Source organism: Triturus cristatus, chromosome 10 (genome assembly GCF_964204655.1).
Source record: "Triturus cristatus chromosome 10, aTriCri1.1, whole genome shotgun sequence".
In the NCBI taxonomy this organism is placed as follows: Eukaryota; Metazoa; Chordata; class Amphibia; order Caudata; family Salamandridae; genus Triturus; species Triturus cristatus.
This window is the reverse complement of record NC_140593.1, coordinates 28,868,415-28,884,691: the sequence shown is the minus strand read 5'-3', so window position 1 is coordinate 28,884,691 and position 16,277 is coordinate 28,868,415. Positions and strand designations below refer to the sequence as shown.

At 38.0% G+C, this 16,277-nt stretch overlaps 1 protein-coding gene across 1 annotated transcript in view; it reads right to left on the bottom strand.

The window, feature by feature from the left end:
* Positions 1–15,957, bottom strand: part of LOC146788754 (vomeronasal type-2 receptor 26-like) — a 789,631-nt gene extending 773,674 nt beyond the window's left edge. Inside the window, exon 1 of the mRNA XM_085630963.1 lies at positions 15,491–15,957. Coding sequence (XP_085487089.1) covers positions 15,491–15,957 — 467 coding nt within the window. The remainder of the gene's footprint in view (positions 1–15,490) is intronic.
* Between the last annotated feature and the right edge of the window lie 320 nt (positions 15,958–16,277).

Below are 16,277 nucleotides of genomic sequence, written 5' to 3'. Positions count from 1 at the left end.
GCCGGATGCGGACCTGGTACACATGCTATGGGTTTGCCGGAGGTTGCGGGGGTATTGGGGTGGGATAGCGCACGTCTTGAGCACCGTTGCTGAACGTCCCTCCTAGGACACGGCAGAAGCTTGCTTACTGGGGCTTTTACCGCCCCCCTTGAAGGCGAAGCGGCTACGCCGCTTCGCTAACCTGGCATTAATGCTGGCAAAGCACCTGATAACACAACGGTGGAAATCCCGCACGCCGCCACGTGTTAAAACTTGGGGAGAAGAAGTGTTACGTCGGGCGGTGGCGGAACGCGAGGCGCTGTATCGTGAGGAGAGTCGGGGGCTGCGTAAGCAGCCTATCTCACTGGAGTGGCCGCATCTGACTGAATCATTCAAGAGTGAGATGGAGGAGGCGGAGGGAGTAGCTATGGTGCCTACCCCCCCAGATTCCCCCCGCATCAGTGGTGGTGATCGTTGATAGAGGTGGATAGGTGGGAGTGAGAGGGGGTGCCTGACTCCGGGTGTTGTGCGGTGGGGTGTATGGTGTGATCGGGGCCCCTCTGTTGGGAAACATGGATTGGCCTCTGTTCGCCCTCATCCATGTGCTTGGGATGGGGTTGCCCTCTGCCCCGGCTGGCGGTCCCTTCCGTTCCCCCCCCCAAGTGAATGCTTCGAGGCCCCCAGACTGTGACTGTTTACTTTGTGGCATGGGTGGGTATGGAGGGTGGGTTTTGGGTGGGATTGGGGTTTGTGAATAGTTGAGCGGTTCCCGCTCCTCCTAACCACATTCGTTCAAAAGCTGGGTATGGAGAGCATAATACTGAGACGTACAGGTGACCCTCCTAGCGTGATTGGGACGTTATCGTGTTCTATTGTGGACAACAGCGCAACTTGACAGGATAATACACAAAACCTGAATTGTATCCTGTGTTTCCGGAAATAATTACCTGTGAAATGTGAGGTGTAATTTGTAATACCTGCATATGAAAATCACAATAAAGTTTGTTTAAAAAAAAAAAAAAAGCAGCGGGCAAAAAAAAACAATCTGAAAGATTGTTTAAAAAAGCCCCAAATGTATCCTCACTAAAACATACCTTAATAGAAATGTTAAAAATACCTTTTAAGAAGAATAACAATTTCTAAAAAATAACGTCTGTAAACCTTGTTGCAAAAGAACATTTTCCAAGATAATATCTGTCAAAGAAGTCCACAATTGTTTGTTTTACCTTTCCTTACGGCCAAATGATAAGTTTAAAATCTCTTTTGAGCGAAATATCCAATTTAAATCCTTTAAAATTTTAATAATGCTTTCTCCCAATGATGATGTTAGTATTTAAAATTTGGGTTTCAGAAAAATTAGGTAACAATTGGGTAAATCATAAGGCAAACGTTGCTTGAAAATCAATTGAGAATCATTACACAGTGTCCATCCTTTTTCACATTGAAGATAAACTGTGTAATGACCAGAAGTTATAGAAGGCCCATCATGAAAAATTATTGCAACTGCAACAAAAGTTTTTCCAGATATTGATAATTGTTGTCCTGTAAACTTCTTTATTAAAGTGTCCAGTTTTGTTCCATCAGCTCTACAACGTTGCATCATTAAAATTACATACTGTCCATATTTCTTTAAAAATAACGTTGACAACATGTCTGATTTACATTGAGAACATTCCATGTTGTGATTAGCATCTTTAACTAATTTACTAAAAGTCACTGTTTTTTCTCTCTGGTGATGGTAAATATATGAACCTTTCAGAATCAACATTACTACTGCTTGTGTTCATACAGTTATCACAACAATGTTCCCATTTATAAGAGACACCAAATACATTTTCTACTTCTACCCCTTCATCTTCCAGTACCATCAGGATATACATCAAGAATTCCTGTGCATCTTGCTGGACATTTTGTGTAAACTGTGTACGTCCAGAACATACATCTAAAAGATTTCTAACATCAGAAGCACTTTCTATTTTAGTTTTATCATTACTCAGCTTCTCATAGAGGAGACTCAGCAAAGAACAGAATCTTTTTTCTTGATTTAGTATTATCTGCTCTTGCAAACTTTCAAGATAAAATACAACATTCAGCACTACATTTGCGTAGCAGTTGACACCAGAGCTATTTTCAAAATGACAACCAACAACCTCTTCAGCATTGTCCTTTTTCTTTTTGATTGCAGTCACATCACTATCTTTTTGTTTTCTCTTCCGTACATCCTCATTAGAGATATTCTCAAATCTCCTTTTCTGACAAACAACACGTTTTTCAAACACAGGATATTGACCTAAATGAGGAGCATAGCTTCTTCTTAATCTATTATACTCCTTTACACAGTTTGCATCAGCACTTACTTTTGAGTCATCAAAGTCTATCATGAATAAACCAGATAATTTTTTCACGCGTGACAAAGCAACATATGCCATACCTTCTTTAAACACAGTAGATCCAATGTTTACAAAAGCACTATCAACAGTTAATCCTTGAGACTTGTGAATAGTTACAGCATATGCTAGAGAAAACGGAAACTGCTTCCTACGCACATATAAGTCTTTCACAAGGAAGAAACGAACTGAACAACGACAAATGTCTTTAACCTCTTGTATCTGATCAAATTTTATTTTTAAACATTCAATTCCAACTTTTTTCTGGTAATTAATAAAACCCACAATTCTTCCCATAGCTCCATTCACTAAACCTTTCTCTACATCCAAATTTCGTCTTAAAATTACTCTACAGTTCATACACACATAAAGATTATTTTCCAAACCTGCTGTTATTGAAATGTTTTTCTCCAGAGAATCCAATTTAGTACCCAATTTGCCTGTCAATATAACAGTTATTCGTTCATGTTCTATTTTATCCACAGCTTCCAGTTTTATAATCTCTTCATTTTCCAATTTCAAAAGTTCTTGATTGAATACAGAACATTCATGTAGTGTTGGCATTAAGCAGAATACAGTATTTTTTTCTGCAATTTCCTTCTATATTTTCTCTGGAACTATTTGTTCTGTTGGAAACAAATTACTCAGCAATCGACTCTGTAATGCTTTTCTGCCATGTTCTGTGAGTAGTCCAATTCTTATATCTTTCAGAATACTTGCATAGTCCTCATCATTGGCTTGCCTCATATTGGTAATGAGTTCCTTATACTCAAAGTATGTCCAAATATTTACATTGCCTATACTTCCTAATGACTTTTTTGTGTCTTCATGTGTAAGTGTATGGAATACCGGTTGTCCTTTAACTGGAGTAAGTTGCAAAAGATCTCCAAAAACTATGACGTGTTTTCCTCTAAATAGGACGTCAAAGTCTGTCTTCAGAATTTGCTGCATTCTTAAATGCACGAAGGCAAGCATTAAGTTTGACACCATGCTTACCTCATCAATAATGAGTACTTTCATTTTCTTCAATACTCTTGATACTTCCAAGCATGCTTCTCCTGCTAGTTTGTGGTACTGTATTTTGTTCTCATGCTCTACTGGTAACATTAGCAAACAATGTAAGGTAACTCCTTTGATGTTATACGCTGCTAACCCAGTTGGAGCAGTAACAACACAAGACAAAATGGAATCCATTTTCTTCTGTAGGTAGCTTCTAATTACATTAATTAAGAAACTTTTTCCAGTTCCTGCTTGTCCACTTACATGCATTCTCATTGGTTCAAAAGATGTGCATGAGCACTCTTTATTTTCATGTAGTAATCCGTGATCAATTTTTTGTCTGACTTCTTCATAAATTTGTTTTTGTTCTTCATTCAGTTGCTCCTCCAAATATGTTAAGTCTACAAAATCTTCCTGAGCTTGATTCATAGCTGTTTCCACTTCGTTCATGGCTATTGCTGCTTCATTTTCGATGATCGGTTGTCCTAGAGGATCTTGACTGAATGTCCCAGAACTTTGACTGTCTTGAGAACTGTCTCTAGCTACTTCAGCTGCAATTGTTGCTTCTTGTTCAATTTCTTCATTTAACATTTGAACATAAGTTGTGAAAGTACTGCATTCAACGCTGTCTTTGCTAGCATTGAAGGAATCTTCATAGCTCTGAAATTCTCCAAGTAGTTCCTCCTCTGAACGCCATGGTTTAAACAGCTGCAAAAGTGCCAAGTAGTAAAATTCCTTTTTATCAGGAGTGTCGCAACTCAGCTTCCGGTGATCTTTCAAACTTCCTTTTGTTTGCTTCACCAAACATCCTTCCTCCCAATGACTTTATATTTTCCATTGTTGATATCTTCTGTGACATTCCGTTTAAAAATAAAGTTCTGCAGCACTTCATAGAGACACATGTTCTCAAGGTGATGACTTCTTTGTGGGTAATATGTGTCCAACATGTTTGTTCTTAAAATGTCTGTACTTTCTGGTTCGAACTCTGCTAAATATTCAATTTCTCGAATAGATTTCAGAACCCGATTTCGCATTTCTGCAAGGCCTAAACTTGCCCAAATTATTCTTCTGGATTTCGAGTACAGACTTGCAGATGATAACCTATCTGAGCATTCGTAGGATCCAATTTCTCGATGCGATAACATCTTTAAACTGAAACTGTATAGCTTCTTACTGACAGTCTTCTCGTGAGAAATCTCTTCCCACATTTCTTTCAATTCCGTTTTCTCAGATTTAGTGATGTAAGATGTGACATAGCGAGCAACAGCAATAGAATTGTCAGCCACATACTGTATATCCATGTTAGCATTCCACATGGATAAAATGACTGGGTTGTAGTCATTTATATATTTTGACTCTTCTTTTCTTCTTAGGTTGTAGGTATTCTTAGGCAATTTTCTTGTAATAGTATGTCGCACAGCTGACATAAAACTGTTTACTCTTCCTTTTGAAAGAACAGGTCGTGGAAATCCAAATCGACATTTTGTGTAGAATTTATCTTTACACTTGTACTTCCGTGGACAGTATTTTCCACACCGATTTTGGAATCGTAAAACTTGCTCTTTTAAATTTTTCTCTTCTGTGCTTTTAGGTATAGCACATGTTGCATATCCTTCGATGAAACTTAAAACTGCATCATCAGAATCTGTTCCAAATTTTGGAGCATCCTTGATCCACAACAGCATATGAATATGAGGAGCACATCTGGCTTGGTACACTTTTCTCCAAAAGAAATCCACAACTTCTCCAAGAGGTGGATTTTTTTTATTGCAGATGAAGGACATCATAGCCTCAAATCTATGATTGAAATATCTGCAAACATTAACCGGATCCAATGAGCACAGTTCTCCTGCTGTCTTCTATTGGATGTTTTCAATATTTGAATTTGCCTCTCGAAGAAAATCCAGAAGATCATCCCATGCGTACTCAGCACAGCTTAGGGTAAGGAACCATGTAGGAGTTCCTAAATTCCGTAACATACATTTCAATTCTCCATGGCGTCGGTACCAATATTCATTCGTCCCACGCTGACAAGCCATCAAATTGATCAATTGAGATTACAAATGATCATCTCGCTGTTGCACTTTGTTCATAAAATCCTTTGCAGTCACATTACATAGATGTACTCCAGTTTTCAAAATGTGATTTACTGCATAAGATAGTGCTGACAAGTCACTTTCAAATAAAAGATGGAACAAATAAGGAATACTTTGACGAAATCTCGGATCTTCAGCATATAGTCTTGTAGTCCGATACTCAGAAGCAGGAATCTGTACTGGACGTTCATCATATCGTCCTCCTTCTCCTGTAGGAAACAGCTGGGGAAAACAACAAGCTTCCAAGCTCTCCTCCCATACACTCACGGGAGTTCCTTGTGCTTTCTTCATCTGAAACAGATCAATAGCGTGTCCCATAACTTCTTTAGAATGTAGAGGATGTATGCTGAAATGTTCATAAATTTCTTCTTCTTTTGACTTATCCACTTTTTCAAGTTGCCCATTTGGTATGCCAGTGTCTTCTAGTATTTCTTCTTCATCCATATAAATGGCTTCATACCATTTATTATTTTTTTTCAAATACAAATTTGCTCTTTGTACTTTTCGTACATCCACCAGCTCCTGCCAAATTTTCTTATTCTTTGTAGGTACACCATTAACCAGAATAACTAATGGTTCAGTTTCCAAAGTATCTGCATCAATTGTTTCCATATTTTTTTTCAAATCTAATGGCAAATAGACAACTCTTCCTTTTAAACCTCTCTGTAAATCCGAAGGAGGTAATTTACCAGTTTTTGGCTCCATACGCACTATGGTCTGAAACGGATGGACACATTGAATGAGTATAGACTCATACGTATTTAAATCAGAAAGTTCTGGAGGAATATCAACCAATTCTAAATTATTATGTACAGCTCTAGCTGGCATTCTATTTTCTTCCAACTTGTTATAACAGTATTTACAAATACGCTGATCTTCACCCAAATCAAAACAATTTTCCAGAAATATATATGTTGCAAAATCTTTCCACTTATAATTATCATTATTTTCACTTTTTTTATACAGATCAACATTCCTTGTTTGATTTTTGTAATGGCTTCTCCGGCAACATATACAAGTAATATTTGGTCTTTCATTAGAGATGATAGCAAATTTTGTCATTTCATCATCAAAATTTTTACTAACAGTGAGTTCTACATTCTCTTCCACATTTTCATCAATAACCGTGTCATTTTCTGCACTTTCTTGTTCTGGACCAAAGTAACAAAACTGAATTTCATCAGTAACCTTCACTACATCTGATACAGATCCACGAACAGAGCATTATTCAACTCATTTAACTTTAGTGCTGGACTTTTAGCAAAATACAATGTTCTCACAAACTTTCTCATTTCAGTATGATGAACAGTCAGCATCCTAAAATGGTGAAAAACACTTTGACACACTTTCCGAGATAGACAAGCCAGAGAATGTCCTTGCAAACCAGTATTCTCTCTCACTCTGCATGGATCTAGTCTTTGAAGCACCTAATTTTCTGTTTAACACTCTTTTTACTGTATTCTCTTAGAAAGTCACGTAATTTATCAATAGATTCCTGACGCACAGTACAAATACTACTACAATTCCAAGTGTACACTGGGGCTTTAGGACGTCTCCCCATAACCTCATCAGCCATCACTTGTTCCTCATTTCTTGGAACCATTTTCTCCTTTTCCATTACACAACCATCCTTAACTTCATAAGCTCTACCATTGGTGTCAACTGCATGCAACAAACTATTACTTTGAAGATAACTCTCTTCATTAAAAAATGGTTCAGTACTTGAACTATGCTTCCATTCTCCTAAGAACACTTTACAAAAGTTTTTTTTTTTGACTTCTCTTTTCCTTTTGCTTTGTGACTTCATTGCATTCACTAATTTATCTAATCTACGCATCCTGTTCAAAATTAAAATGAATAGTTTTTTTTATTTCTAATGCCTTGGTAACAATATTTTCAATTAATTTATTTTTCTTATACAATTTGGTTTTTTTCTTATATTTTTTCATATCCTTCAGCAAATTTAACATCACTCTTCTCTGAAAATTTTTTCGTCGAATGTTTTTAAAATCTATTTTCCGTGTAAAGTCACTCTTCCTAACTTCTGAGTCTATATTAGCATTTTGTTTTTGCTGTCGACTCTGTTGTTGTTTTGTACTTGAAACACTGTTTGAATGTATCTTCCGATCATTTTTTTTTTTTTTGAAGATATTTTTAAAAAAATCTTTAGTTTGCTTACCAGAAGACTTCTTCTGTTTTCCAACACGTGCTTCGCCTCCTATTTTTTTTATCAGTCGTCTTCAAATATAGTTGTTGCTTCTTTTCTTTTGTTTTTCTTGACTTTATAGGCATCTTTATATTTTTTCACTGTTGCTCACCAATACCTGCAAAAAACTAAAAAAAAATACCTTTATGTAATTTAAATTCATTACATTTTTTTAAAAAAAACTTTTCAAATCCTATCACATGAGCTGATCCTTTCCTACGAGTCAAACTCTTACAAAATAGAAGAAACATGAAGTAAATCTCTGACAACAATTCCTGTGTCAAGACAGACTGATGGTCTGATTCTAGGCAGAAAGCGATATTTCCTTTGGCAATTTAAAAGCACATTTACTACTGGGGTAGAGCAAGTGATAATTACTGTAACAGACTGACACATGTTCATTCTAGTTTAGACAGGCAGAAAGGAGCACATGTCCTAACAGCTCCTTGAGACCATGACCATGTGTTAGAGGGTGAGTGATTAGACTAGAGCAAAGGAAATACGCCTTGGTGATTTAGAATCTGTTTGCGTTACACACTGCTATCTGAAACAGCACACAGAGCTGACTAACACACATGGGAGTGTAGCAGAAGCTGCTGCGTGTGTGAAAAGAGTGTGTTTCTGGAGACTGTGTATTGTCAGCTGCAAGAGAGATCTGCATGGAGACTTCCACAACTGCATGAAGAGTACAGACATGTGTGTAAGAGTACATATGTGGTAAGGGTTAATTGGAGTTTTCAACATGTAGGAACCACCTCAGCCATTGCAAGAATTGATGAAAAATATACCATGCTATTTTCAAATGTGTTTGCATTTGCATCACATTTTTGAGATACTGATTTCTGCTGATTGCTAACCAACACATTGGAAGAAAACAAGCTGAGCCTTTCCTGAATGTGTAAGTTTTACAGAACAACAGCAACACAAATTAAAACGCTAACAACAATTCCTGTATGCACACAGACTCATGCTCTCATTCTAGGCAGAAAGCAATATTTCCTTTGGCAATTTGAAAGCACATTTACTACCGGGGTAGAGCAAGTGATAATTACTGTAACAGACTGACACATGTTCCTTCTAGTTTAGACAGGCAGAAAGGAGCACATGTCCTAACAGCTCCTTGAGACCATGACCATGTGTTAGAGGGTGACTGATTAGACTAGAGCAAAGGAAATGAGCCTTGGTGATTTAGAATCTGTTTGCGTTACACACTGCTATCTGAAACAGCACACAGAGCTGACTAATACACATGGGAGTGTAGCAGAAGCTGCTGCGTGTGTGCAAAGAGTGTGTTTCTGGAGACTGTGTATTGTCAGCTGCAAAAGACATCTGCATGGAGACTCCCACAACTGCATGAAGACTACAGACATGTGTGTAAGAGTACATGTGTGGTAAGGGTTAATTGAAGTTTTCAACATGTAGGAACCACCTCAGCCATTGCAAGAATTGATGAAAACTCTACCATGCTATTTTCAAATGTGTTTGCATTTTCATCACATTTTTGAGATACTGATTTCTGCTGATTGCTAACCAACACATTGGAAGAAAACAAGCTGAGCCTTTCCTGAATGTGTAAGTTTTACAGAACAACAGCAACACAAATTAAAACGCTAACAACAATTCCTGTATGCACACAGACTCATGCTCTCATTCTAGGCAGAAATCAATATTTCCTTTGGCAATTTGAAAGCACATTTACTACTGGGGTAGAGCAAGTGATAATTACTGTAACAGACTGACACATGTTCATTCTAGTTTAGACAGGCAGAAAGGAGCACATGTCTTAACAGCTCCTTGAGACCATGACCATGTGTTAGAGGGTGACTGATTAGATTAGAGCAAAGGAAATGAGCCTTGGTGATTTAGAATCTGTTTGCGTTACACACTGCTATCTGAAACAGCACACAGAGCTGACTAATACACATGGGAGTGTAGCCGAAGCTGCTGTGTGTGTGCAAAGAGTGTGTTTCTGGAGACTGTGTATTGTCAGCTGCAAGAGACATCTGCATGGAGACTCCCACAACTGCATGAAGACTACAGACATGTGTGTAAGAGTACATGTGTGGTAAGGGTTAATTGGAGTTTTCAACATGTAGGAACCACCTCAGCCATTGCAAGAATTGATGAAAACTCTACCATGCTATTTTCAAATGTGTTTGCATTTGCATCACATTTTTTGAGATACTGATTTCTGCTGATTGCTAACCAACACATTGGACGAAAACAAGCAGAGCCTTTCCTGAATGTGCAAGTTTTACAGAACAACAGCAACACAAATTAAAACGCTAACAACAAATCCTGTATGCACACAGACTCATGCTCTCATTCTAGGCAGAAAGCAATATTTCCTTTCACAATTTGAAAGCACATTTACTACTGGGGTAGAGCAAGTGATAATTACTGTAACAGACTGACACATGTTCATTCTAGTTTAGACAGGCAGAAAGAAGCACATGTCTTAACAGCTCCTTGAGACTATGACCATGTGTTAGAGGGTGATTGATTAGACTAGAGTGTTACAAAAAAACAAGCTGCCCCTTTCCTGCGAGTGCAAGGGTAATAGAGCAAGACCAACCGGAATGAAATCTCTCTTTACATTTCCTTTGTGCTCACTGTCTCATGGTATGATTCTAGGTAGAAAACAGTATTCCTGAGTGATACCTGTACACATTAACTTATAATGAAGACATACTCCATAATATATAACATGTTCAAGCCACTTAAATATCTTCCTTAACATAAAATGTTAAACACAACTTTTAAAGTGGTAGGAAAATGTACCATACTATTTTCAAATGTGTTTGCATTTGCCTCTCACTGATCAGTAAATGATTTCTGCTGAATGCTAACCATCACACTTTAACATAACAAACTACCCCTTTTCTGTGAGTGCAAGGCTAACAGAACAAAAGCAACACAAATTAAATCTTTGTCAAAAAATCCTGTGTGCAGACAGACTCATGATGTAATTCTACTCACAAAACAATATTCCTCACTAATACCACTACACCTTAACTTACAGTGAAGACATACTCCATAATATCTTACTAGTTCTAGACAGTTAAATTTCTCCTAAATCACAAAATATAAAACACAACTTAAAAACAAGAATGACAATTCTATTATTTATATCAAAATACACCACATACTTCCCCTATCAAACTCATAACTCACCTTTAAAATTAATTAGTTGAGAAAGAAATGTGGGACTCAAACAGCAGATTATCAGAGCCAGAATCTCAGAGCTGTACACCTCTCTCCTCTCAGCACAACCAGAAAATGGCAATTTTTCCCTCTCTTTTTTCCCACATATACATGTAAAATCACAGTCCTTCCCACATTTTTTCAAATGGAATCACACATTTCTATTGGTTGCAACTTTCAACCCCTTTGCAAATCATCCCTTCCCCCAACATGACTTCTGCCTGCTACCATAGCAACAGCTCATGGAACACTGGTGTGAGCAGAGAGGTCAGAAGTTCAGCAGACATTGTTTCAAATCTATACAGCAAGAGTGCTTGACTTTTCAAACCTAACAGCAAATCCAAAGTAATGTTCAGTGGGAACACATTTTTCTGTACCAATCCAAAACATGCTTTTAAAAATTTAAACATACAGCCTAGTTTTAACTGTAAAATGGTTTAAATCAGCCAATAAGTTCTTTTTATCAAAAAAAAGTATGTATGCCTCCATTTTCCAACTGTGTTTCTTTTCATATTGCCATTCTACTGAAAGACACCTTCTGAGTGCATCGAGATCTCCTTGAAACATGTTCACAGTGTGGATTGTAGGTCATAGCTATGTCTTCTGGAGTGAAAAATTTGCAGAAAAAAGAGGTATGGTGAGAGACCTTGCTTTGCCAAATGTAGACATTAAATGGATTGGTCAGAGAGGGTTAAAGTGGCACCAATTAATGCCTTTGGTGAAAACCTTTCTACATCTCCCACAGCCTAACCTTATTATTGTGCACTGTGGTGGAAATTACCTAGGCACTTTAACTGGGGTAGGTCTGGAAATGCTTATTAAGGACACCTTTGTGCAATTGATGTCGCTTTTTCCTCAATCTGCCTTTGTATATTCTAACATATGCCAAAGGCAAAAGTGGAACTGGTCCAAGCAATTTTGTCCACAGATTGACAAAGCAAGAAAGCACGTCAATAAGTCTGTTTCTGCTTTCCTCAGAGACTCTGGTATGGGTTCTATATACCACAACAACTTGCGTTACAACATGCAAGACATTTATAGAGGAGACGGTGTACATTTCAATGATGAAGGGAACAGAGTCTTCCTCTTGAACTTTAGACTCTGCATTGGTACTTACTTGTAGGTACCGAAAAACACTCAATGAACACAATGGCTCTTTTTAGAGCCACCTAAAATCTAAACACTTAAAAGTGATTTTTATTTCTTTTTTTTTTTTATGTTTTTTTTCGGGTGCGCGCTGGGTGCGCGCACCTCGTGATGTTTTTAAGGTTTTTTCGGGTACGCGTAGAGTGCGCGCACCTCGCGATGTTTTTTAAAAGATTTAAATCTTTTTTTTGCCCTTCGTGGTCCTACTGTGCCCCCCTGACAATGACTAGGGGGTCTACAACTCCCTACCCTGCCCCCTGTTCACGGTCTCCACCTTTCCTTTTTAGTGCGACAGACAAAATGGCGGCCGACACTTCCTGATTTCGACCCATTCGAATGTTTACTGACATCTAACAACCAATCCGAATTACGCTCGTGCACGGCAGGGTGCGCGCACAGGGCTTGCTCAGTGCGCGCACGGTACACGCGTTTAGATATTGATATGCTTTTAAATGCTATTTTCTCAAGAAATACTGAACAGATTTACACCAGACCTGCGAAAGGCACTTCCTTGGAGTTATGGCTACCTCACCGCCACATTCCAAGTAATTCTGTTCAGCCGTTCGGGCTGTAGCTGTGTGTAAAGGTCCTATGGGAAAATGCATGGGGAAAACGCGTTTAGGGACCCCCCTTTTTTCTCGGCCCCCGCTTGACGAATCACCCCGAGACTTTCAGGGTAGGAGCTGAGCGGAGCGCCCCATTAGTTTTGAAAATTTCGCGAGGATTCGTCAACCGGCGCCAAAGTTATTCAAAATAGAATTTTCAGATTTCCTATGGAAACATGGTCCTAACTATAACTATCTACTGGCGACCGCCAGTAGATAATATATACATATATATATATATATATATATATATATATATATATATATATATATATATATATATATATATTCTCGCCTGCTCCTCGAGTATTTCCTGCCACTCCTGAACAAGAGTTGCGTCGTCGCTTTGTGACTCCTCGGGGAGAGTCATGTAAATATTTCAGAAATGATGACGACGCCGTGTGTGGTTTCTTAAGCGTTTATTCTTCTGCCGCTACCAAACGCGTTTCAACTGCCAAGCAGTCTTGCTCACTGGTACGAATCAAACAAACGCGGCCATATTTTTAAAGTGCAACACGTGCAAATCAATACTACATCTCCAAATGACATAAAAAAACAGACTCGTAGTTTTTTAGTAAAACGCTCGTACGTGGTGTTAACTTAGGCATTGTTCTTAGTTATTTAAATGATTTCTTTCTTTCAATACATACATTTGCAACATTGTCAATGTAGTCTTTTATGTTATTTTTGATACTTTAGTTACTGATGCGTTTTTTTAACATTTTTGTTAAAGCGTTTTTTTGAATCCAGTTCAAGTGAACTTTATCAATACGACTGTGGAAACAAATATATACCATTCAACTAAAAAAGCATGTGTTAGCCTCTTTTTAAGTTATCTCAAATAAATCACATGTTGATCTTCTAGTGTGCATACTCAATACTAGCACATTATTCGCATACATATGCATTCTACTTGTATCTTTGTACCACTTTTTGAATACATGTTACACGCTATACATATTATATACTTTGTCCAATCATGCCCATGTGGGCCGATATCATAATTGTAACCATCACGCCCAAGTGGGCTTAGACCAACCTATGACAGTTGCATCACCTAAAACATATCTAGCTATTATTTCGAGTCTGTTAAATTTATATATTTCATTTCTAATTAAAAACATTTCTATTGGACCGCACTTGACTATTATCATCTACAAATGAGTATGTAGGTCTTCTTCCATATTCAGGCCTTCAGGTTGTTTACAATTTAATTCTATGATTTATCGAGACTCGAGTCTGCGCAATTTTTTGACTCTGTTGCCTCTTCTTACATCTGCTTTCACTGAATCAATTACATAGTAGGTTAGTCCTTTTATATCTTGTTTATGGACTTGCTCAAAGTGCCGAGCTACTGGGTATAACTTGTCTCCATTTTTTATCGCCCTTAGATGTTGTAACACGCGCTTGTGTACTTCCAGAATTGTGCTACCTATGTAGCGCAGGCCACAAGGGCACTGCAGTACGTAAATTGCATAGTCTGTCTTGCATGTAAACCGGCCTTTGATCTTCCTCATCTCTTTTGTGAGCCCTACTCTGTATTGTGACGTGTTCATTCCATGTAAACACGCCTTACATTTAGCGCACTTAGTGAAACCTTGTTTCTTATTTAACCAGGTCGTCTTTGCTGGTTGTTTTTTCATGACATTGCTCACTAGTGCCTGTTTGAAAGATTTTGCCTTACGAAAAGTAATCTGTGGTTTCCTAGCAACTTGTTTTCCAAGCACTGGGTCATTTTTAATTATGTGCCAGTGTTTATTCAGAATTTTTCTCACTTCATCATGCTGCTTGCTAAAATTAGTAATGAACCTACACTGGTTCCCATCAATTTTAGCTGATTTTTTTTTTGAATCAAACAAAATCTCCTCTCTTTTCTTTTTTGATGATTTATTTATTCCATTGGCTATCCAGGTCTCAGGGTAACCCCTACTTTTGAATCTCTTAGTTAGGGTGTTCAATTCCCTTATGCATTCATCGGGTGCACTGCAATTACGCCTCACTCTTAAACTTTCTCCATAAGGAATGCTTCTCTTTAGATTTACAGGATGGAAGCTGTGGGCATGTAATAAAGTGTTACCGGAGGTCGGTTTTCTAAACAGTTTTGTTTCCATTTTACCATTTGAAATATAGATTGTTAAATCAAGGAAATTGACACTTTCTTTGCTAATTTCACTTGTGAATTTCAGATTAAGTTCGTTGTTTTGAATCTGAGCTAAAAACAGTTTAATTTCTTCTTCAGAGCCTCTCCATACCAGAAAAAGATCATAAATGAATCTACTCCAATGCATTATATGGTTGTCCCATTCATTGTGATATTGTACTCGGATCACCTGCTCCTCCCACCAGCCCATATGCAAATTAGCATAGCTGGGGGCGAAGCAGGTGCCCATTGCAGTACCGCATATTTGATGGTACAGTTGCCCCTCAAAAAGAAAGAAATTGCTGGTCAGACATTTTTCGACCATCCTGATTAACATCTGGGTATGGGCCCAATGTTTGATAGATCTGGTATTGAGAAAGTGCCCCACTGCTCTTAGGCCATCTTTGTGTCTAATACTTGTGTATAATGTTGACACATCTATGGTTACTAGGAAATAATCATCTTCCCAGGGAAGATCATAGATTCTCCTCAGGAAATCCCCAGTGTCTTGTATATATGAAGGGAGTGTTCTGGCCAACGGGTTAAGAAATGAATCAACAAACTTGGATGTATTTTCTAGTGCACTGCCCATAGCTGATATTATCGGGCGGCCTGGAGGGTTTTTCAGATCTTTATGTACTTTCGGAATTAAATAAAGTACCGGGGTAACTGGGTGATCTATTTTCAAAAACATCAGCTCATCATGATTTATGAGGGTTTGATCATACCAAATCTTTAGCTCGTCGTTAAAATGATCGTTACTGCACAACATAACTTGCTCCTCAACCTTGACGTAGCAACTTTTGTTATTCAACTGTTTGTATGCTTCTGTGAGGTATTGTTTCTTCCCCCATAGAACAATATTGCCTCCTTTATCTGCATTGCGTATAATGCAATTGTCAGATGAAGACAATTTCCTAATCAATACATGATAGGCTTTCTGTTTCTTGTTTAATTTATTCATAGTATAATATGAATGTTTACCCAGGTTCTTCAATTCATTCAAAACCAAATCGCTATATACATCAGTTACATCTCTTGGAGTCATTGGGGTGAATTTCGAGCTCTTTTTGAATCCTGTTGGTGCATCTTGATAGATGTCAATGTTCTCTTCTTGAGCAATTTGTGACGCACTGCATACAGATTCATTATCGTTTTCTGCCTCCAAGGCTCTCATTTCCATAAGCAGGTTCATGTCTCCTACTGCTAGACTGCTCGTATGTTCTGGTGATTGTTCCACTGGTGTGTATTTTAGCGATGGGTTTGATGAAAAATGTTTCTTTAATTTTAGCGTTCTGATGAATTTGAATAAGTCAATGCGTGTTTGTACATAATTCAACTCTGCTTCTGGACAGAAAGATAGTCCCAATTTCAGAATTTCCTGCTCATCTTTGGTGAGAATAATGTCTGTCAGATTGATGATCGTGGTTTCCTTGCTATCATCCATTACTTCATTTGTTGCTTTTTCGGCTCTCTGCCTCCTGCATGCTGCCCCCTTGCGCCTCTTCGACCTCC